Source organism: Cottoperca gobio, chromosome 1, assembly GCF_900634415.1.
Source record: "Cottoperca gobio chromosome 1, fCotGob3.1, whole genome shotgun sequence".
NCBI classification, from domain to species: Eukaryota; Metazoa; Chordata; class Actinopteri; order Perciformes; family Bovichtidae; genus Cottoperca; species Cottoperca gobio.
Window position 1 is genome coordinate 6902215 of NC_041355.1, and position 22166 is coordinate 6924380.

The following is a 22166-nucleotide window of genomic DNA, read 5'->3' on the forward strand; positions in this document are numbered from 1 at the left end:
CAGGTGCACTGTAGCACCAACAAGCTACTGCTAGCTAACATCAGAGTCAGGTGCACTGTAGCACCAACAAGCTACTGCTAGCTAACAGAGTCAAGTGCACTGTAGCACCAACAAGCTACTGCTAGCTAACATTAGAGTCAAGTGCACTGTAGCACCAACAAGCTACTGCTAGCTAACATCAGAGTCAGGTGCACTGTAACACCAACAAGCTACTGCTAGCTAACATCAGAGTCAGGTGCACTGTAACACCAACAAGCTACTGCTAGCTGACACATACCTGTCAACCCTCCCGTTTTTCCCGGGATTATCCCGTATTTTTACTTCTATCCCGTTTTCCTCCCGTTTAAATATTTTCCCGTAATTATCCCGTATTTTTAACCTTTCAAAAAAAAAAAAGCAGGCCTCATTTAAAAAAGTGTACAGTGGCCTCTGGTAGAGCAGGTGGCAGTATTATGTTTAACTTTAGCTGAAAAACATTATCCGCCAGTAAACACACAGAAGAAGAAAACAGGAACAATAACACAGAAGAAGACTAAAACATATGGATGAGAGTCACAGTGAACGGGAGATAGTTGTACCTGACAAAGAAGTTAAAACTTTATGCAAGTACCAAATGAGAGGAGACCTTCCCTTATTTAATAAAAGCAGAGTCGGGCAAACTCGTGCTTTTTGTAAAGTGTGTCATTCAGATTTTAGCATCGCACACGGCGGAATAAGCGATGTTCGCCAGCATGAAAAATCGTCCAAGCAAGCACGTCAAGAGGCACAAAACATACACTGTCAATGACTTCATGTGTGACAAGAACTGTGTCGGGGGCAGACCAAGTGAGCAAAGCTGAGGGAAAGATCAATCAAATATTTTAATTAAAAACTACATTTTGACCTTAATTAAATAAAATATTATTTTGTTAATAGTGCAGTCTGTATTAAAATTAATCAAGCCTCCCCAGCCATGAACCTCACCGCACGTCACTGACTTCACATACAGCAGAACTGACCAAGACATGTAAACATTCTGTTGATGGACTAATCGATTATTGGACTAATTGTTTCATCACTAGTTGGATCATTGGATAAGAAAGGTAAGTCACTACAGCCTGACAAGTAAGTGTCAGCAGTGCAGTTGGATATGGTGTCAGTGGTACAGCGGCTGGACGTATTCTGGCGGAAAGATCCCTACTCGGCCTCGACAGCGCCCCCTCCAGGTCAATGAACTGGAGCAGTCCAACAGGTCGATGATGTCACCACGCAGGAAGTGGAGGTGGGCGGTGTGAGGGGGGGTGTAGTCGCAGAGGGCGTGAGCCAGACGGGGTTTCTACAGAAATACAGAACAAAGACATCAGACAAACATGTAACAGAAGCGGTTCATATAGAGTAGCGATGCTTCACGATTCGTCATCATACCCCCACAACTGGTTCGTGCAGACGCTGGGAGGACTCCCTCTCTGGGTGAGGGTAGAGGTGGGCTGAGAGGAGGGAATCCTGGGAGCTGCTTTTATAAGGGTTGGGGTATGGGTTACTTCCAGGGTGGGACAGCAGGTGAGGGGATGCAGAAGCGTCTCTCAGGAAGACCACTTTCTCCACAGCGATGCTGTGAGTTCTGTAGAAATCCACCAATCGGTTGAGGGAGCAAAACGACTCGTCCCAGATGCAGTACTGACCGCCGCCCTCCAGCACCCGGAAATGTTCCACCCTCTCACCATAGCTGCAAAATGAAAGAGGGGAGAAATGTAAAGAGCTTCGAGGCAAGGTATGCACGCTGCTTTATGCTCCAACACAGGTGTGAAGATCAAAGTTGTGTAATTCTTCATTCCTCTACCTGTTTCTTTTGTTTAGACATTCTTGTATAGGTGATGCGTATACCTTTCGTCAATGTGGGAAACGAGACCACAATCATCTGCATGTGTGGGTGTATCTCTAAATCCATCACAGGAGGAATTCTCACAGGCTATAAATCTCAAATGTCAACACACACACGTGAGTAAACGATCAACCTGCTCTGAGCTGTTCTGAAAAGCTTGCAGTAGTTAAGTAGTTAGTAAATAACTTTATCTCACGGTATTACTGTGCAACTCCCTCAGTGGCGACATAAGCACTCATGAAAGGAGTAGGAATATACAGAAGAGCTCAAACTGTCGCCAGACAATAATTATTCATTATTTCATCATCAAGTAATTGCTTCAGTCATTTTTAAACATTTGCTGGTTACATATGTTCTTACATTTGATCAATTAGATAATCAGCCCTCATTACCATTTAAACTGCTGTTTTTTTAACCAATAAGTCATCAGATCATCTTATATATTATGTCTTTTTAAAAGCGAAAACATATTGAAACGTTTTCCAGTGTCCAAATCAATGTCTTCAGATAGCTCATTATTTTCAGCTACAGGAATTGACTCATTGTTTCAGCTATATTACATCACTTTACATGTGTTTACATTTATTTACACTACCTGTATTTATATTTTATATTATTGCACTACATGTTTGTTTGTGTCTTGATTGCACCTTATATTCATTCTTTTATTTTGCACCAGGGACCAAGGAAACATAGTTGAATTCCTCTAAGTACTGCACTGTATATAGCTGGATGACAACAAAGTCTCTCTTATCTTATACATCAAACATTAAATTAAGTTAAAATGTATCAAGAAAATAATCTGCAGATAAACTGTTCTGTTTTTTGGGAGTAATTGGCTTTGTGTCATTTTTTTAAAGACCAACATGCACAATGCACTGTTGCGTTACTTTAAAAGGAAATCCGTCTAATGCGGAGAGTGTTCCTCCTTACACACCTGAAGATAATCACTTAATTACTCTAAAAAGAAGGGTGACGACACTGCCAGGGTTTGTTTGCTGAGACTTCTCATCTTAAGAAATGAGACGTTTAGGGATTTTGTAGAATTCTAGTTCATATGTTGTGCAGCACAGTAGTTTCCTCACAACAAAAGTCTCCTTTGTGTACAGAGTTTGCATATTCTCCTTATTTCTGGGCCAGTTTCCTCTTCCAGTCCAAAAACATGGGTTAGGTTAGTTAGAGACTCGAGATATATATATATATATATATATATATATATATATATATATATATATATATATATATATATATATATATATATATATATATATATATATATATATATATATATATATATATATACAAAGATGGAAGTTCATGTCTTGTATCTCACAAAATACATTCTTGTGTTTGTCATGATGTCATCAAATGAACTGCAGACGTGAAAGGCTTGAAATAATCTCCTTCAATGGGTTTCTGCCGTTTACAGATATTAAAAATGACGTTTTATGACTCTTAGGAACTCTTCTTGTACTTTATCACCCTCTGCTGATCATGCTGAGTATTACACTCCGTGGTTTTGATTTAACGTGTGTGCATAAATAATGCAAATTTCTTATCTCTCAGCCCTTGCAGGCAGATGTTGTGCTTAAAGGCAATAATATATACACAATATGTAACGTGCATGCAAGTATATGGTATATGTCAATTACATAATGTACCTGTGTTTAATTAAAGACAGAGTGGTGTTATGCAATGCCCCGATTATTGAACACATTTAATTCATCCTCAATGATTAAATGTGTCCCACGTCACTTTGGTGACCCAAATTACATCTCCTCACACACACACACACACACGCACACACACACACACGGACTGTTCTATTTTTAGTGCTAGGGGTGCTCGTACAACATTTTAAATAGTCTGACTCGCCCCTCCACCAGCCCTGACACACTCAAAGACACGTGGATGCTGTTACTTGCTAATGTGCTCAGTGTGACGGAAAACAAGCATCCAACTGCACAAATATTATAACAAGGAGATGCTGCTGCCTGCATGTGTTATGCAACGCTTTTGGTTGTAAAGTATATTCTGTCATTGTCTTTTTGAGATCAGACCCGGGGGCAGATGCTCTGCTCTCTGGGTGGTAAAATGGGGAATAACAGCAGTACAGCAGATTCAACACATGCAAATATAACTGCTGCACCACAGCACACAAACCTATTAACATCCCAATGTGGGAATAGACAGAGGAACATTACGTCAGCCTGCAGCATGAGATTTGCCAGACTTTTCTCTTGTGTGTTGGGTGCGTTCACTGACCTAACGGAGACAGAAAACTCTCCAGGAGCAGATTCACTCTCCCTCACCAGGAACACTCCAGTGTCTTGCCAGCGAAGGTGCTTTTCGGCCTCAAGTCTTGACACCCGTCCTGCAAACCACCTTCAAACACACACAGGCATGTGAATTATACTCTCCTCTTGAGCTAATACATTATAATGAAAAACCAACTCATATGTATATCAGTGGTTCCTAACCTCGGGGACAAGATGAAGAAAAACTCTGAGGGGTCACAAGATTACATTTGAAGACTTTGCTCTAATTTTGGCTTTTTGTCTTGTGAAATACTGAAGACTTTCACCTCTTTAGGACTGAACATGTTGTTAAATGAAACAATCTGAGCAGGTTGTTGGTTGAACACAGAGATTATAATCTGTAATGAGGGGCCAGTGGACTTTAAAGGGTCTCAAGTAGACAAAAGGTTTGGGAACCACTGATGTCAAGGATTGTAGTTTAAACAATATTTCTTTTGCACGAAAGAATGGCAGTTTTCTATCCTCAATTGATTAGTTGTTCAAATATGTGGACACATTTATTTATTTTACGGATAAGGAAGGAGGGAAATGTAGTTCTCTGGCACGTAGCCACGCTTCCCCTGGATCTCTGCTGTGACCCAGCTAGAATCATCCTCCATTTCTGTCACCTATAACACACATGCACAATTATTCTTCTTACTATGGAAACAGGCAATCTTTTTTGTTAACTTTCAAAACCTCTAAATGCATCAACCTAAACATGTACACACACACACACACACACACACACACACACACACACACACACACTTACCTTGATAACGTCCCCTTTCTGAAAACTGATCTCGTCTGCTTCTGAAGCTGCGAAAGAGAAAAGAGCCACCGCCTCCATCCTGAGCAGATGAGTTGAGTCGGCCACAAAAATAGTTTCACTTCATGAATGAAGAGAGAGAGTACAGCTGTGTGATTAGAGCACAGCCGGGCGATAGCACTCCAAATATAGGATGAGATAATCAGTGTGTGTGTGTGTGTGTGTGTGTGTCTGTGTATAGGCAGTACTGCTCATTATTTAATGAGGAGAGTTTTCTCTGCGCGTGTGTGCCTCTGTTCCTCCATGTGACTGAGCTAGAGAGTGTATGAACACGTGGAGGTGGTGACTGCCCTCTCCATCTCCATCTCTGATGTCTACACACTTTAAACTCGGGGGCTTTAGTGAATCATTTCCACGAGGGAAATCAGTGACAGTGGATGGAAGACAAGAGATATAGGGAAGGACTGAAAATAACCTTTAAAAAAAAAGACGGCGATGACCTCAAGTGTTTATGATTATAACAAGTCTTCACAAAAGGTTAACCGAGAGCTTCCAGCTAATTCACACATCATTTAAATGATCAGCTGACGTGATAAAAGCAAAAGCCAAAAAGTACCAAAAGCAAAAGTAGTCATTATGTAGAATGGCCCATTTCAGAGTGTTATATATTATATAGTTGGATTATAAATATTGATGCATTAATGAGTTCATCACTTTAATGTTGCAGCCGGTGGGAGTAATTGTAATACATATATATATATATATTGATGGGTAGTGGAGTAAAGAGTAAAAGTATAAAGTAACGCAGCATAAAATAGAAACACTAAAGTAAGTAGAAGTACCTCAAACGTGCACTTAAGTACAGTACTTAAGAAAATGTATTTATTTACATTTAATATGGTGAAGAGTTCGGTGAGACCCAAACCCAACAGTATCTGGTCATTTTCAAACATTCTGTCTTTCTTCTTGAAGGACTGTCTACAGTCTTTTATTTATTTATTATTATTTATTTGTTTTAAATGTATTTATTATTATTTTATAATAATAATAATAATAATAATAAATACATTTAGCAGTCATTAAAACTTAAAACCTAAACTGCTGATCAATGTATTCCCCGAAGATTTCCATTCACAAAACTGAGAAAAAAAAGCCAACAAAGATCAACGTCGCCTGCTTGGTGTTTATTAAAATTGTAATATTAAATGTTGCATAATTCTCGCCACTGTTTCCAGTTGGCTTATTCACAATATATTGTTCATTGCAATCGTTTGTGCAATCAAAATAACAATGTGAAAATGTTGAAACGGTGAAATTGCTCCGCCTGAGATCACATGTGTACATGTATAAATCAGTAAAATAATTCCTCTTTTACTAAAGTAACCAAAATATGACAACAACATGAAGACAATTGTACTCTGAGTTAAAGGGATAGTTTGGAGTTTTTGACATAAGGTTGTATAAGGCACTTATATCCAGTCATCTGTAGCTATATTTAGAATATTGTCAGCCCTTTACGTTGCTGTGAGACAGCCACCAGACTCATTGATCGATTGAACATTTAACATCGCAGAACACGGGGGCTGCTGGGTACCGCTGCCTCGATTGGTTAGTATGTTTGTATTATTGTGTGACTAACCAAAGTCACCAATATTGATTTTTTAAGAATAAAACACGCTGCTGCCCCCGTCCAATGCAGTACATTGCTTTGCTTCTGTGCCCGCAATCGTGTCGAACACCATCTACTGTAATACACCAACTATGGATAAGTACCTCATTCAACCCTACTTCAAACAATCTGAACTTACCCTTTAAGATTGTGTTGTTCATCACTAATGACAAGCCAACATAAGGCAAGATTGTGTTGATGTGTGTGTGTGTGTGTGTGTGTGTGTGTGTGTGTGTGTGTGTGTGTCAGTAGCAGTCCACTATGACCTCTTCCCCCGGTTGTGTGTGAGCGGCACTCGCAGTCAGTATGTCCTGCAGCAGAGAGAGCGGGGAGTTGTGGATGTGGTCGCTGCTTTGAGTCAGGACGTCCAGCCTCTCGTCTAAACCCAGAAGCCTCAACGCCTCACACACACTCACACTTTCCCCTCCCTCGTCTGCATCACTGAGATTTCTCTGAGCAGCGATGTCCGCCTCTCTTGCCCGATCACTCCTCTTCAACCTCAGTATCTTTATGATCTCCTTCCCCCAGCCCAAGCCCGGTAGTTTACAGGATACTGTTGCCATGGAAGCAGTTGCATCCAGTGTCCCTAGCGACAGGGTGCAGACCGTCTCTCTGAGTGTTATCAGCAGTCGACAGGCTTTTAGGGCCACAGGTCTATCGCAGTCAACCAGTCCACTCAACAGGGCTGACATGACTCCCTGCTCGACCACGGTGGCCAAATCAGACTCCGTGCCCTCTGTGTGTGTACCAGCGTGTGTGTGAAGTGTGTGGGCCTGCTCAGAAACTACACCATAAGGGTGCGACGGGGCACGATGTGCGTCTGAGCCCTTCCTGTAACCCTGGTGAGCTGAAAAGGTTTCATCCAGCAGCAGCTCAGCCAGCTCCAGCGTGTGAACTTTGACCTCCCAGTCCAGATCTGCGCTGCCCTGTGAGAGCACGGAGCGCACGCACTGCATCAGGAGAGAGGCGGAGGAGCCGGATGATGATAGAGGCAAGTGCGAGGAGTTAGAAGAGTACCATGAGATGAAGTATTGTACGACAGCCCTCCTGGGGAATCCCTCCGTGTCCTGGGAGAGGATTTCAAGCAGCCGGCTCACTATTTCAGTCTGGAAGGAAACAGAAGTTTATCAATAAAGTCTCATTTACACCTGAACACTTTGTACCTTATCTTTAGAGGCCATGTACCCCTACACAGGTAAGTAAGGTTATTATGAGTGTAAATACATACTATTAAAGAAAGAGAACTGCAATGCAAAATTATTAGTTTGAAAATTGTTGGAAACATTTGGGATCTAGTACACAACTCCACATTATACAGTATATAACATAAATCTAAACGTTTTAATGCTGCAAAGTTACATATTATACCTTTAAATCACCCCAAATCTGTCACAACTGATAGAAGAAGGACTAACATCTGATATATTATCCTCCACCACAGAAAGTTCTTAGCTGTTATATGTAAAACAATGTCTGCTTACCTCCTCCTGAGTGAGTGCTGCCCCCTGCTGCCAGCTGTGCGTCAGTGTCTTTGCCAGGGCAGCGATGGCGCTCGCTCTCACATAACTCTCTGAGTCCTGGAGCGCCTCCTTCAGGAGTGGAGTGGTAGAGCAGACGCCCAGCAGCACGTCAGACGAGTCACACACCTCCACTGATTTCAGGGAGACACGCACGCCTGTCAGGTGTCCCAGAAACTCCACTGTGGAGTCTCTCACCTCCCAACGCATGTCACACACACGCTTCTTCACTACCTCGATGAGATCTAACATATGCATACACACATACATTTAAGTTCAGTGACTCATTCTATAGCCACAACAGTAGAGTGCGTTCTGTCGGGATTCTTCACACATGGTGAACTTTACCGTGTCTGAGGTGGTCTGTTACCAAGGAGAAGTCTGTGCACACACTCGTCCATTTTAACAAGGCCTGGTAGGACTTGTGGAGTACCTAAAGAAACACAGACACGGTACTTCGATTGAGAGAATATAACAACAAAAAAGTAAACAGGGAGGCAACCGAAGAAAAGAATCCAGTGGTAGAAGTGATGGTCAATAGGTCTAAACTTCTAAAATGTATTATAGTTTAATGTTTATTAGACTAAAACCTAAGTGGGAAAAGGAATTAAATATCACAACCTCAGAAGGAGAATGGCATCACGTGTGTGTAGCACTACAGATAACCTCAAATATACATAAATTATAGAAAATGTAATTGTAAAAAATCTAATTTGTTTCTTTATTACACCTAATGTATAAAAAGCAAACAACTTCTAAGGCAACAAACATGCTGAAGGCAATGTGGCCATACAGATGCAAATCATGCACAGATCTTCTGGAGTTGCCCAAAAATAGAGCCATTCTGGGAGTGAATTAAGTATTGAATGAGGTTTTAGGATATTTAATCTGGAAAAGTGTTCCATTTTATACAATATAACCCAAGTAGTGCTGAAGAAAGATGATTACTTTGGCAGGAAGGCCATTACAAGAAACTGGTTAGTGACATAGACAATGTTTAGATATAGTAGATAGAGGAAAGATTTGTGATGGAAATATAGTTTGAGATTAATTTTCAGTTGATAGATTACTCTAGTATATACAGCTAACCAGTCAATGACAACTAAGCCAACTGATGATGCAGCTGAAAGCTCCGGAAAAATATAGTAAGTGGACCTTTAGTTAAGATTAGTACTGTTCCACTCTCAAATATATAGCCTCTATACATGACTGTATGAAAACGTTCTAATTACATAGTGTGGAGTAGAGCTTTTGGAAAGCTCGAAAACTACAATAAAGTTATTTAACTGAAATAATACGACAATTTCTTTCTTTAAATTACAACTTTTTCCTCACAAATGTATAACTTTCTTCTCAAAGAATCTCTTTAAACCTGAAGGTAAAGACAACAAGAGTGATGTGTCTATCTGAGTTACAGCTCCCCAGTAGTAGAAGGTCTGCGAGTAAATAAAACTAAATCAGTTATCTTCCCGAATGCAGACAGGAACACACACAACTCACAGTGGGGTCAGAATCAGGATTGTCCAGATATTGTATCAGAACTGTGAACACTTCACTGATCTTCTCCATCGCCCCTGAAACACACAAGGATGAAAAGCACTTTTGTTGTGTGTGAAAACATCATAATATTCATACTGTGGCTTTTGTGTCAGTGAATGTTAATATTATCGTTGTAATGTTATATTATTCTTTTTACTTTGGGAGATTTGGCTACTCAGCAGTTAGAAAATGATCTTCTGTACTGTTCTGTTGTACGTTTCCAGTATTTACTTTAGGAGTTTGATTAATATACAACCAGAAGTAAAGGTTAAAAAAGGTAAAGGAACATTATTTCTATTTGGATCATCCCACACAAACACACTTTTTTACCTGGGCTGCTGCTGAGAGCCGTCAGAGCCTCTAGGGCACATTTCTGAACTTTGCCGTTGCCAATGACGTTCCTGTAAACCTCACTGGAACCCGTGGATGAGGAGGAAGAGACGCCGCTGCAGATGCTTAACAATGACAGAACTGCAGTGATAATTAAAACTGGAGGACAGGGGAGGACGCCGGAAGGCTGAGGGGGAAAAAGAGAGAGACAGCGATGTTATTCAGCTACACATAAAGAACACAGTTTCCTCTGTGTGCCGTTGTCCCAGGACCCTCACCGTGAGTGCGATCTGTGGCGTGTTTGTCAGACAAACGCAGATCATAGAGATGCAGGGGGTTTTACTCTTCAGCTGCTCTACCACTGAAACCTGATGTGCGTCTGCTGCAGGAACAAAATCATATTTCGTTATAAAGATGCTAAACTACAACAACGTATTGGGAGTTTTTTGAAACCTAAAATAGCCCTAATATGCTGTCGTACTTAACAAACTGACAGATTGTTTTCTTTTTAATTTTGATTTGTACATCTGTGTGTTTTACCGGTGGTGTTTGTGCCCAGTAGACTCTGACCAGTGATAACGTCGAGGGGTAGCAGCAGTACTCTCACTGCCCGGGCTGTGTGAACAGCATCACTGGACAAAAACACAGAAGAAGAAAACAGCAACCATGGGTAAAGGTTTTCTTAAACTTGTACTGATGATGGTGACGTCATTCTGTACGAGAGCGTGAAGTCGTGCTGTGAACAGATGCCTACCAACGACCTCTGCGAAGAAAAGCAGCTGCAGCATGAATGAGGTCAGCGGGTTTGTTAATGTTCAACATCGACGCTAAAAGACGGGTGACGCGTTCATCAGTGCCGGAGCTGCTGAATACAAACATAAACATTGTTTAACACTTAACACTACTTTGTATTTATTGTTGTATCCATTATTTCTTTTTTTTGTGCTTTTATTTTGACAGCTGTCTGTAAACTGAATGTCCCCGTGTTACACTGCGTTTGTGTTTATATGAGAGATCCCGTCTACCTGTATGCAGCAAGAACGACGTCCATCAACGGCAGCGTGAGCTCACTACCGCCTGCAGTCACCAGTTCCTCCAAAGAGTCTCCGACTGTCTGCAGCAGCTTGTCCCGCAGAGGAGGCCCGGCCTTGGCCAGGAGCAGGGCCAGCAGTTTGAGGATCTGCAGACTCTGATGGTGCTTTGTGTTTTCTTTGGGAACCAGCGACTCCTTGAGGTACTGTGAGATTGACGTGACAACAGCAGTGTACTCTGCGCTGGTATGCGTCCTCCCGTCATCTTCTGCTTTCTTATCGACGCCGTTACATCCTGGAGACGAGACTGGCTGAAAGAAGAGCAGGACGTGGGCGAGCATCTGATTGGCAGCTGAGGCAACGAATAGACTTGTGTCTGTCTGGAGTTGTAGGAGCGGGTCAAGGAAAGCTGGATAGTGAGAAAAACAGATTTCTGTTCTTACGCTGCGTCAGAAATCACTCACTACTCACTATATGAAAAGTGTGAAATGTGAAAAGCAGTGTATACATCCATGTGTTCAACTAATGGTCACCAACCAAGCACTATATACCATCATGCATTGTGCTGAAGGAAAAATGTAAGACGGACAAAAGGAGAGAGCAGCCTTAATATTGCCTGCATCCCTCTTATCAAATTGTCTTTTATAATATACAACAGATTAGGAGAGATTCATTTGATTCATGAAAAGTCACCTGATTGAACAAAGAAACTGAGAGCCTCTGGGTGCTGCAGCATGCTCCTTAAGCCCTGGATCCACCCGATCCTTAAACAGGGATCCTCCCACAGTCCTGCTTCTTGCCAGTGCTTAAGGTTGAAGACCTCGTTCAGAACAGAGCGTTCCTGCAGAGGGGACATCACCAAAGTTAAGACATGATTGTAACAATACAGTAAAAGTACAAGGTGTCATTAACTCTACCTGAAGCATTTTGAAGCCGTCCTCAGTGGCAGACACTAAGCCGGTGAGTCTGAGAGTGAAGGAGAGGACACCGGGGTCTGAAGCTGTGTTGTGGACCACAGTGGATATGAATTCAAGCAGACATGGGCAGGCCTCCAGCAGAGATCCCCCTTCATCAGGAGAAAAGGTGGACATAAGACAATGGTATATATCGTATACCCATCTATCAATCCACGCCTGTTCTCCTCATTGCAAAACATTCATTGATTCCAGCTTCTCAAAAATGATGATCTGCTGCTTTTCTTGTCCAATATGATAATATACTAAATAGCAATTTGAATCTGCCAGATTGTGGTTTTTTTCACTATTATGACGGTTATGCTGTTGTTTTGCTTTCTAGAGACGCAGACCTGTTGGAGGTTAATCAGCGTGTCCCTGGTGTGCACCTTGCATATAATGCAGAGCAGCATCCAGTCCTGTGGGACGATCTCCTCTCCCCATACCCTTCAGTGTTGTGGCTTTTGTTTCCTTTTCTTTGTTTTTACAGCACAACAACCAGCACATTTTCACTCATCCACTCCCTACACTTCTCATGTCTCCTGTTTTTTTGACCAGCCTAAGAGCTATTTTATAATAAAAGATTCTGCAGATCAAAAACATTGTTAGCTGCAGCATTATTTTGGTTTATATGATGTTTTAGTGGTGATTATTCCCAAGTACCAAATAATAATCAGATTACCAAACTTTGGGGCCCCTCAGGGTCTTTGTCCAACCTTGTATACATCAAGTTACCTGGCAAGTAAGGACATGTTGTAACTTCACTGTCTCCAACACCTAACCTAAGATCTAGATACAGTAAGGGAACAAGTAAAACACCTGAAAGCTTCTTATTGAGAGGTCAGAGAAGGGGAAATCAGCTGTCAGATGTCAGTACTAACCAGCCTCGATGAGCCCTGTGAACCAGTCCAACAGTTTCTCCAGGCTGGTGTCATCGGGCAGAGACGTCCCTGGATCCGCCAGCACCTCACACACACCAGGCAGCAACGACACACACTCTCTGTCCATGGTACTAACGTGTGTTTGTGTTAATTAATGAGCCTTCAGGATGCACAGATAACTTTACAGCTAAATAGTTACATTGAATTATACATAGCTATCGTTGCTAAATACAGTTAGAAGCCAAGTGATGTAGTATTGGGTAACAGGGCACAGCTAGCTTAAACAAAATGTAGTTTTTCGTTGTAGTTTTGCTAAACGTCCATCTCGCGGGAAATAGTTTCGGAACTACCGGCTTCTTTCTTCTGTCTGTGTAAAATGTGAGAGTCATAACAAGGACACCTGCGCTGTTTGCCGATGTATAAACATGTGGATAAGCTAAATTACACGTGCGAGCGCAACGTAGCACAGATCCCTATGTATTACAACTCAAACTCTTCCCCGCAGTGTGTCGTTCCCTCTGAAGCAGTTCCGTTTCCGTCACATCGTCCATTTTCGTATAACCGCACATGGTGCCGCACCGGCCGAGGACCGTCAGCCTCTAAATTTTTGGGATTTAGCTCCGTTAGTGGCGAGAAATACGTCTCGTAGTAACCAGATAAATGCAAGATACGGTGGATATGGTGGACGACCCCGAGTATGACGAGGAGGAGCCTTCCTTCAGCGACCCGGAGGACTTCGATGATGATGTCGAAGATGAGGGTGAGCGGCAGCAGGAAACACACCGGCTTTTCGGCCTGTTAGCTAAGAGACGTACCAAGTACGAGCTACATATGCTACAAAGCTAGCTAGCTCGTCACTTTGCCTTCCGAGCTTTAATTTAAATTAAACATTGAAGCCTGAATACCTGGAATAAAACATATATATGTTTTCTTAAATGTATCCCCTAACATTCACCGATGTTCTTTCAGTTTAATTTCAAGCCTCACCCAGACAACTCACTGTGGCCTTGTCATTTGGAAAAAGAGGAGCGAAGCTGCCTAATGTTAAACCTTTTGCTTGTAGCTAATTAAGGCCAATACCTCTCCTGCGAACCTGCAGTATGTGCATGGCATGAAGCATCTGGTAATGGCAGATAGCTTTCACACCGGTGTACCGTTAATCCTAACGTAGGGTGGAGGGGAGCTAGGTCCATAATGCTCCTCAGGTCTGAAAATGACACATCAGCAAAATGAATAATACCTATACACTCAGCTGACAGTGTTTTAGGTGACAGCTGGAATTAATGATGTCTAATACAACAGCCCTGCAATATGGGAAGTGCATAATATTCTGTTTTTATTCACACTTTTATAGAAAGGTGGTTCAACTTTATGATAACTTTGAATTTCTGTAGTTAGTGGTGCTGTTGAATTGCATTGTGCATTAATACCAATAAGGGTAGACTAATATTAGAAATACCTAATGTGTAATGCAATTAAAAAGCAACACAAATTAAGGCCTCCAAAATAACCTTAAAATTAGATTATCACCTCCAAAATATTAGACTGCATTAGTTTAAGATAGGTGCACCTAAAACAGATGTTTTCAATATGTGTCTGCAAGATGGAGAATATACAAGAGAACCCCTCATGTATGTCCCTTGGAATAATTTTTACGTAGCCTATGTTTTACACTTCTGTAGTCTTAGTTTTGTGAAAGAGCAACATAAGAGAAGTTATAGGAGGAGTTATACATTTGTGAGATTAGAATGTAATCAACTATTATAGATGTTGGATTATTGGTTAAAGATCATACCACATACCTGAAACGTTCCTGGTTGAAGTCCAGTGAAGGACCTTTGTTGCATGTACCCTCTCTTTTATCTCCCCATGTTTCCTGTTACTCTGCCTCTGTCTAATGAAGGCAGAATCTTAAAAAAGTTAAAGTGTTGATAGTCTTACCAAAGATCTTCAGAAATGAAGCCAGTAGTCTAATTGCAGTTTGAATTTGAAAATGTGTTTTTGAAGACTAGCCTAACAGACGGATCAGATAAGTGACTGGCGTTACTGTTTCCCTCCCTGATCATTACACCCTCTTTCTCTTCAGAGTTCCTGGATGACATCTTGAAGGAGAAGCCCCAGGAGGCTGACGGCATAGACTCGGTGGTGGTGGTGGACAATGTCCCACAGGTCGGCCCAGAGCGTTTAGAGAAACTCAAGAACGTCATACACAAGATTTTCTCCAAGTTTGGCAAGATCGCCACTGAGTTCTATCCAGAGGCGGATGGCTTGACCAAAGGGTAAGGGTGTGATTAGCTGTTTACTCTGTTATGACTGTATACTCTCTTTAATGTTGAATTTATATAAAACATTGTACCAAGGAACATTGATATAAAACAGACCGATATGTCACGCAGGTACATCTTCTTGGAGTATGGTGGTCCTACCCAGGCCCTCGAGGCGGTAAAGAACGCAGATGGATACAAACTCGACAAACAACATACATTCAGGGTCAACCTCTTTACTGACTTTGACAAGTAAGTGTGCAGTGTCTGATAAGAAATGCAGTAAATGTGAAGGTAGATATGTGACAACTACATTAATTCTGTTTGCTTCTCCAGGTACATGAACATCAGTGATGAGTGGGAAACTCCAGAGAAACAACCTTTCAAAGATTTTGTGAGTGTTTTTTTTACTAATCCACATAGACTTTTTTCATATAGCTAAAATGTGAGGTTTTGCCCCCATGTAATACTTTGGCCATTTGTCCAAATTAATATGCCAAAAATGTGTCTGTTCAGGGTAATATGCGGCATTGGATTGAGGATCCAGACTGCCGTGACCAGTACAGTGTCATCTATGAAGCCGGAGAGAGAACAGCCATTTATGCTAATGACGCTAAGGAGCCAATCACATCTGAAGAGAGATCAGTAAGTAGTTGATCACACTTTGAAATGCAGAGTCAATGGGTGTCGTATTAAATGTAAATCAAACAGTAGTGTTTGGCCTGCAGACTGATAATGTTTTTGTGTCTTAATGCAGCGCTGGACAGAGACGTACGTGCGCTGGTCTCCCAAAGGCACCTACCTGGCCACCTTTCACCAACGTGGCATTGCATTGTGGGGCGGCGAGAAGTTCAAACAGATTCAGAGGTTCAGCCATCAGGGCGTGTCCCTCATCGACTTCTCACCATGTGAGAGGTAATCAATATGGCTGTTTAGCTTTACTAATTGACACTTTCTTAGCATTAGTCATTACCTGATGAAGTGCTTGAGCAAGTGCTTTTACTGTGTGTGTATTGAGTGATGTGAACTGATGCTCTGTTTAAAACGGAAGATATGTATTTCTAATGCAGTTGTTTGAATACAAGTCTTTAACTAGAAGGGCACTCTGAGCGCACAGACCTCCACCAAGGACAATTGTCCTGTTTTCCATGATATGCTAGCGCAACCACTTTTTATGTCTGAGATATTAATAGATATACATTTGTGAAAACACTTTATCATGTACAAAATATTAAATGCCTAAACTCGCATAACATCATGAAACATGGCTGCTGGTCGTTAAAAACAGTTGTTACAAAAAACAGTTCACATGGAAAACATTTATAACTTCCTTGGACCTTGTTCAAAACTATTAAATTGATCATCTTAAATTATTAATAATGAATATTGGATCATTTTAGATGAACCGTGTTGTTTCTGAACCGTCTGAAGCTCCATGTGTGGTTGTTGTGTGCAGGTATGTGGTGACCTTCAGTCCCCTGATGGACACCAAGGAGGATCCACAGGCCATCATCATCTGGGACATTCTGACCGGACAGAAGAAGAGAGGCTTCCACTGCGAGAGCTCTGCACACTGGCCCATATTCAAGTCAGTTTAGCTGTCTCATTGTCAAAATTATATTTGCCTCAATTTTGGTATCACATTTGTTGCTCCTGTGGTGATTTCCTTATATGATAATTGAACATTTTTGTTTTCAGATGGAGCCACGATGGGAAATTCTTTGCAAGGATGACCACAGACACGCTCAGCATCTATGAAACTCCAGTCAGTACACTTACAAAAAAAAAAACCATAGTTGTATTTATTATGTAAAGTATGCACGTGAAATTGAAACATGTTTGTGCTCCCTACAGTCTATGGGCTTGCTCGACAAGAAGAGTCTCAAGATTGGCGGGATCAAGTAAGAGCACATGATCATGATTTATGATTTATTCCTTATATTTGTAAACTATGACAGCTCTAGAAATATAGACATTAATCTGTGTGTTTGTGTTTCTACAGGGACTTCTCATGGTCTCCTGGTGACAACATCATAGCGTTCTGGGTACCTGAGGATAAAGATATCCCAGCCAGAGTGACTCTGATGCAGTTGCCTTCTCGTCAAGAGATCCGTGTCCGCAATCTCTTCAATGTTGTCGACTGCAAACTACACTGGCAGAAAAGTGGAGATTACTTGTGCGTGAAAGTGGACAGGACTCCTAAAGGAACACCGGTACAGAGATGGAGAGAAAGAGGGGAAACAGCTGAGACATCACTAGTCTAAAAAAATCAAATAATCAAATGATACATTTATTTTTCAATCATTTTCAGGGCGTGGTCACCAACTTTGAAATCTTCCGCATGAGAGAGAAGCAGGTTCCTGTTGATGTGGTGGAGATGAAGGGTAAGAATATATGACCCATGTGTGTGTGTGTGTGTGTGTGTGTGTGTGTGTGTGTGTGTGTGTGTGTGTGTGTGTGTGTGTGTGTGTGTGTGTGTGTGTGTGTGTGTGTGTGTGTGTGTGTGTGTGTGTGTGTGTGTGTGTGTGTGTGTGTGTGTGTGTGTGTGTGTGTGTGTGTGTGTGTGTGTGTGTGTGTGTAAATATTAGGTTAATTTATACATCTATGCTTTTTTTCAAGTTTCATGCCAATAAAGACGTTTAGTTGATTGTTAGAACTCTGTAGAAGTGGAAGAACCATAAAAGTGTATACTTATTACTCCTTTTTGGACATTAAATATTTATTTTTTACTTTATTTATTTATTTAATGCAGATTGTTTCTCTTGGTACTCTTGATTTATTATTTGTTGTGTTTCTGTCTTTCCAGAGGGCATCATAGCGTTTGCATGGGAACCCAACGGCGGCAAGTTCGCTGTTCTCCACGGAGAGTCTCCCAGAATCAACGTCTCCTTCTATCATGTCAAAAACAACGGCAAGATCGAGCTCATAAGTGAGTATATCAGACAGATGTGCTAATTGTCCTATTGACACTATGTTGCACAGTCTAAGACGCGCGGTTAACCTCCACTGAATGTGTCACCACTCCTTTTTTCGACAGAGACATACGACAAGCAGCAAGCCAACAGCATCTTCTGGAGCCCCCAGGGACAGTTTTTGGTGCTGGCTGGACTCAGGAGGTCAGTTAAATCTGTATTTGTGTGTTTGTGTGAGAGACTGGAACAAAAAGCCGCTGATGACAAACTAAATAACTTTTCTGACACCTCGTATGAGAGCTAAGCTCCTGATTCTAACTCTGATCTGAGGCTCGCACTATTGTATGTCTGCACTTTTGTGTGTCTGTAATATGAATGTTATTTTGTGTGTGTGTCTAATCCTCTTTTTTTACTGTGTGTGTGCGCGCAGTATGAATGGCGCTCTTGCCTTTGTGGACACGTCAGACTGCACCATGATGAACATCGCAGAGCACTACATGGCCTCTGACGTAGAGTGGGACCCGACCGGTCGCTATGTCGTCACCTCCGTCTCCTGGTGGAGCCACAAGGTGCGTGCTGCTCCATTACGCCAGTCTTTTCCTTTCCTTCCAGACTTGAAGTCACGGTGGATGGGTGGAAATTAATTCAGAACTTTCACTCATCATATTCCTCCACCTTTTTTATTATGTGTGCGTGTGTCTAGGTGGACAATGCGTACTGGCTGTGGACGTTCCAGGGCCGTCTTCTTCAGAAGAACAACAAGGACCGCTTCTGTCAGCTGCTGTGGAGACCCAGACCTCCTACCCTGCTCGTCATGGACCAGGCCAAGGTACCATTTTATCTATATAAACATATATATTTGTATGCTGTACGTGTGTGGAGCCAGTGATGACATACTAAATAACTTTTCTGACACCTCGTATGAGAGCTGCACTGCAGCTCCTGATTCTAACTCTGATCTGAGGCTCAACAACCACAACATCTTGTGTGTTACTTGATATTGTATTTGTTGACTGTGAAACCTTCCTTTTTTTAAATTTAAATATCCCTCTTTCAGATTATCAAGAAGGATCTTAAGAAATACTCAAAGATCTTTGAGCAGAAGGATCGTCTGAGTCAGTCCAAGGCTTCTAAGGTTTGACCTGTTCATTTATTTAATTTGTTGAGGAAAGTGGCAATTCTATAATATTTGTCTCCATGAAGTGATTTAAGCTGCATGTTTACAATCCCGAATGTTCTGTTTTATGAAACTGAATGTTTTTATGCGTCTGTCTTTGTGAGTAGGAGCTGGTGGACAAGCGCAGGTCCATGATGGAGGACTACCGTCTGTACAGGGAGAAATCACAGCAGACTTATGACGAACAAAAGAGTGTCCGCCTCGAGCTCAGAGGAGGCGAGTTTATTTTCACATTTTATTCCCCTTCCTCACGTTTTTACTTGCCTTCCTCCCAGAGTCTTTATCTTAAATGAAGAAAATCACTGACATCTGTTGTTCTGTCTGCCAGGGGTGGACTCTGATGATCTGGCCGGCAACGTGGAAGACTGGGAGGAGGAGACCATTGAGTTTTTTATCAACGAAGAAATCATTCCCCTTGGAGATCTGTAGTCCCCCACGCAGGTAACGCTCACAGTTTGATATGTCCAACACACAGTTAAGGTTTATTCAAAGACTCTATTTCTAAGTTGTGTCATTGTGGTTGATCATTGGTTGGTCCTGTCTTCTTTTGGTTGGGTTTTATAAATGTTGTGTACCAACTCATTCATTCTTTGTACAGCTGCTGAATTTGATGAATGAAAGTTGTTATTGTTCTGTGTACTCAAAGAACAAGAACAACCTTTATTCATTGAATTCCTGCTGTGCAAAGAATAAATGAGTTGGTACGCAGCAGTTTTAAAAGGCAACCATTTTCCATTGAATGAATAGACAATGTTTTGAGCAGCACATTGAAATACATTTAACTCCATTGTATTAGGAAGATGTTAGAATTATTCAACATCGAAGGGGAATGAGTTGCATTCCTGCATCTGCTTTGTATAATGAATTCAGCCTTTAATAACAGCGTTCCTATGGTCGATCAAAAGCCTGAAAGTCATGTAATTGACTTGTTATTTCCAGGCCTGGGAAGATACTTGAAAACAATCGAATCCAAAAGGTTTCTGGGAAGAAAGTCACAGAATGAGTTTAGTTCTTTTTGCAACCAATATTTTTATTTGTTTCAATTATATCCACAATGGTCCAACAGGAAGACAGTGCATTTACACTTATTTCCCCATAACTATACATTTTAGTTACATTGTCCATGTCTGATGCTGTCAGAATGAGATTTAAAGAAATATTATCATTCATACACCAAGACTTCACAAAATGGAAATCCATTAAAGGCTCAAATGTGTAGGAACCCTGCTTTAAGATTGACGACCACTGTTGGCCTGTCATTCCTTCTTTGACTGTTTTATGTAAATAGCATGTAATATATGCAGATTTATTAATAACATTTCTGCAACTTGTCGTTCTCTCTCAGTCCATCCGTTTTTGTGTGGAAGGAGGAGAGAGGAACTGCGTCATTGATTGGAGAAGGACGACGACCACGCTGTGAATTTTGGGGTTCACGATCACGAGCCTCAACATTCAACTTTAGTGACATCATCAAAGCACGCCTTGCGGATCAGCAGCCACATCGGGAGACAAGAGAGGATACTTTGTATTTGTCTCTCACCATCATCTGCCCAATTTTTTTTTATCTGTGGAACTTGAATTTAAGTAATACTGCCTCCTTTTTTTTCTATTCATTAATTGGAGTCACTCTCTAATCTCAGCCCCGTCTCTTAGCGGACCTTCTTTTTCCAGGGGTTGTTTTCTCAACTAGCCTCACCATGCTAGTGTGTTATCACAAGACGGCACAGAGTGCCATACCAGGGGGGTGTGAAGGTGTTATGACTAAACAAGTAGCCTTCTTTAGAAATGTGCTGATGTGGCGCTATAGTGGCCTGTATCCTCCTCCTTTCAGACTAGGCTTTCACACAGGCAGGGGGTGCGCAGTGGGAATAACTTTAAATAAACATTCTAACACAATACTACCTGACTGTCTCAGTGTTTGGGTCTTCATTGTAGAGGGAAACGTATGGTCTATAGTCCAGTTCAGACCAGCTGGAGTTGCATAAATAAATCATTTAAGTAATTATCTAGAGCTGCAATGACTAATTGATCGGCAGAAAAATAATTCCCAACTATTTAGATGAGCAATAAATCTGCAAGATTTGCAGAAAATACTTTTTTCAGCTTCAAATATAGATTTCCTGCTTTTCTCAGTTTTATATCTTATTAAAATGAATATCTTTGACATTTAAAGACATCACCTTTGAGAAACTGGGATGGACATTTTTTACTGTTTTTGATATTTTATAGACCAAATGATTAGTCTAGAAAAGAATTGGCGGATTGATCGATGATGAAAGTAATCTTTAGTTAAAGCCTTAGCATTTATGTTAGGAAAAAAGCCACGCCATGGGTACAAACCCTTTTGTTTGTTTGGAACAAATCACATTTCATAAACTGTCTCCTCAGAAGCTGCAGTTAAAAGTTTCACGTTCAGCCTAAAGCTGAGCTGCTGACACATCCCCTGCTGCCTATAGAGGTCACTGCGTCTGTGGCTTAAATACATGTTTAACTGAGCCCTTTCTTTGTAGCTAAAATGTACTTAAGATGATTTTAATATTTTTATCTTTCACCATAGTTCAAAATATTTGTAAGTCAAGGCCACTATAAACTGTATTTTGTGGTTCTGATCATAGGGTTCTCTTTATTCTCCTGGACCGCTGGCCTGTCATTAAGGTGAAAGTCTTCCTCATGCCATCCCTACCAAGACTCACAAGTCATTTAATCTGCCTGTGGAGAATAAAATAAGTATAATTTATTTTACGTGTGATAAATAAACTTCCAAAGACTGCAGGTTTGCTTGACCAATGTACATATTTACAGTCCAGTTTCATATTCATAAGTTGCGCCACAGTTATCGAGACAAACCTGCAGCATACAGGGAACAGTTAGTTCTTGATGTGCCATCACCATTTATTTTCATTTCTTCACCCCTGAAGGAAATGTGCGCTCACAGTTCCCACGCAATGTATTGACTCTATGGG

At 41.3% G+C, this 22166-nt stretch overlaps 3 protein-coding genes and 2 non-coding genes across 8 annotated transcripts; 3 read left to right on the forward strand and 2 right to left on the reverse strand.

The window, feature by feature from the left end:
* Positions 1-920: 920 nt before the first annotated feature.
* Positions 921-5072, reverse strand: LOC115012384 (GRB2-related adapter protein-like). Its single transcript, XM_029437980.1, has 5 exons — positions 4934-5072; positions 4690-4787; positions 4127-4246; positions 1405-1705; positions 921-1315 (listed from the first exon to the last, which is right to left on the reverse strand). Exons 1-5 carry the CDS (start codon positions 5009-5011, stop codon positions 1136-1138), a joined length of 777 nt encoding a protein of 258 aa, XP_029293840.1. The 5' UTR covers positions 5012-5072; the 3' UTR covers positions 921-1135.
* Positions 5073-6095: 1023 nt separating this feature from the next.
* Positions 6096-14022, reverse strand: brat1 (BRCA1-associated ATM activator 1). 4 transcript variants are annotated; one of them, XM_029432358.1, is made up of 13 exons: positions 13931-14022; positions 12851-12981; positions 11934-12082; positions 11710-11857; positions 11011-11425; positions 10740-10850; positions 10526-10617; positions 10264-10367; positions 9986-10172; positions 9617-9690; positions 8465-8549; positions 8081-8361; positions 6096-7705 (listed from the first exon to the last, which is right to left on the reverse strand). In XM_029432358.1, exons 2-13 carry the CDS (start codon positions 12975-12977, stop codon positions 6845-6847), a joined length of 2634 nt encoding a protein of 877 aa, XP_029288218.1. In that variant the 5' UTR covers positions 12978-12981; positions 13931-14022; the 3' UTR covers positions 6096-6844. The 4 variants fall into 4 exon arrangements, with proteins under 4 accessions (XP_029288218.1, XP_029288212.1, XP_029288226.1 ...); XM_029432352.1 differs by having other exon boundaries at positions 13838-13961; XM_029432366.1 differs by lacking the exon at positions 13931-14022 and having other exon boundaries at positions 6096-6815; positions 6846-7705; positions 12851-13206.
* eif3ba (eukaryotic translation initiation factor 3, subunit Ba) lies at positions 13366-21101 on the forward strand. Its single transcript, XM_029432386.1, has 19 exons — positions 13366-13610; positions 14937-15129; positions 15247-15366; positions 15451-15508; positions 15631-15759; positions 15872-16029; positions 16571-16702; positions 16813-16879; positions 16969-17015; positions 17117-17327; positions 17426-17498; positions 17921-18043; positions 18152-18230; positions 18457-18595; positions 18730-18855; positions 19084-19161; positions 19311-19419; positions 19532-19644; positions 20549-21101. Exons 1-18 carry the CDS (start codon positions 13511-13513, stop codon positions 19630-19632), a joined length of 2043 nt encoding a protein of 680 aa, XP_029288246.1. The 5' UTR covers positions 13366-13510; the 3' UTR covers positions 19633-19644; positions 20549-21101.
* LOC115016199 (small nucleolar RNA SNORD60) lies at positions 18279-18360 on the forward strand. The gene has a single exon (XR_003833089.1). It is a non-coding gene; the product is annotated as a small nucleolar RNA SNORD60 (small nucleolar RNA).
* LOC115016188 (small nucleolar RNA SNORD60) lies at positions 18907-18994 on the forward strand. The gene has a single exon (XR_003833087.1). It is a non-coding gene; the product is annotated as a small nucleolar RNA SNORD60 (small nucleolar RNA).
* Positions 21102-22166: the final 1065 nt, after the last annotated feature.

Excerpts from the sequence above, each read along its gene's own strand:
- LOC115012384 (XM_029437980.1), bottom strand. The coding sequence starts at position 5,011 with ATGGAGGCGGTGGCTCTTTTCTCTTTCGCAGCTTCAGAAGCAGACGAG. Across the intron at positions 4,788-4,933 it reads AGAAAGGGGACGTTATCAAG|GTGACAGAAATGGAGGATGA; the intron begins GTAAGTGTGTGT and ends TGTGTGTTATAG. Across the intron at positions 1,706-4,126 it reads GAGTTTTCTGTCTCCGTTAG|CTATGGTGAGAGGGTGGAAC; the intron begins GTCAGTGAACGC and ends TTCATTTTGCAG.
- brat1 (XM_029432358.1), bottom strand. The coding sequence starts at position 12,977 with ATGGACAGAGAGTGTGTGTCGTTGCTGCCTGGTGTGTGTGAGGTGCTG. Across the intron at positions 11,858-11,933 it reads ACGGCTTCAAAATGCTTCAG|GAACGCTCTGTTCTGAACGA; the intron begins GTAGAGTTAATG and ends TCCCCTCTGCAG. Across the intron at positions 10,851-11,010 it reads GTCGTTCTTGCTGCATACAG|CAGCTCCGGCACTGATGAAC; the intron begins GTAGACGGGATC and ends GTTTGTATTCAG.
- eif3ba (XM_029432386.1), top strand. The coding sequence starts at position 13,511 with ATGCAAGATACGGTGGATATGGTGGACGACCCCGAGTATGACGAGGAG. Across the intron at positions 16,880-16,968 it reads TCAGCATCTATGAAACTCCA|TCTATGGGCTTGCTCGACAA; the intron begins GTCAGTACACTT and ends TGCTCCCTACAG. Across the intron at positions 19,162-19,310 it reads GTCAGTCCAAGGCTTCTAAG|GAGCTGGTGGACAAGCGCAG; the intron begins GTTTGACCTGTT and ends CTTTGTGAGTAG.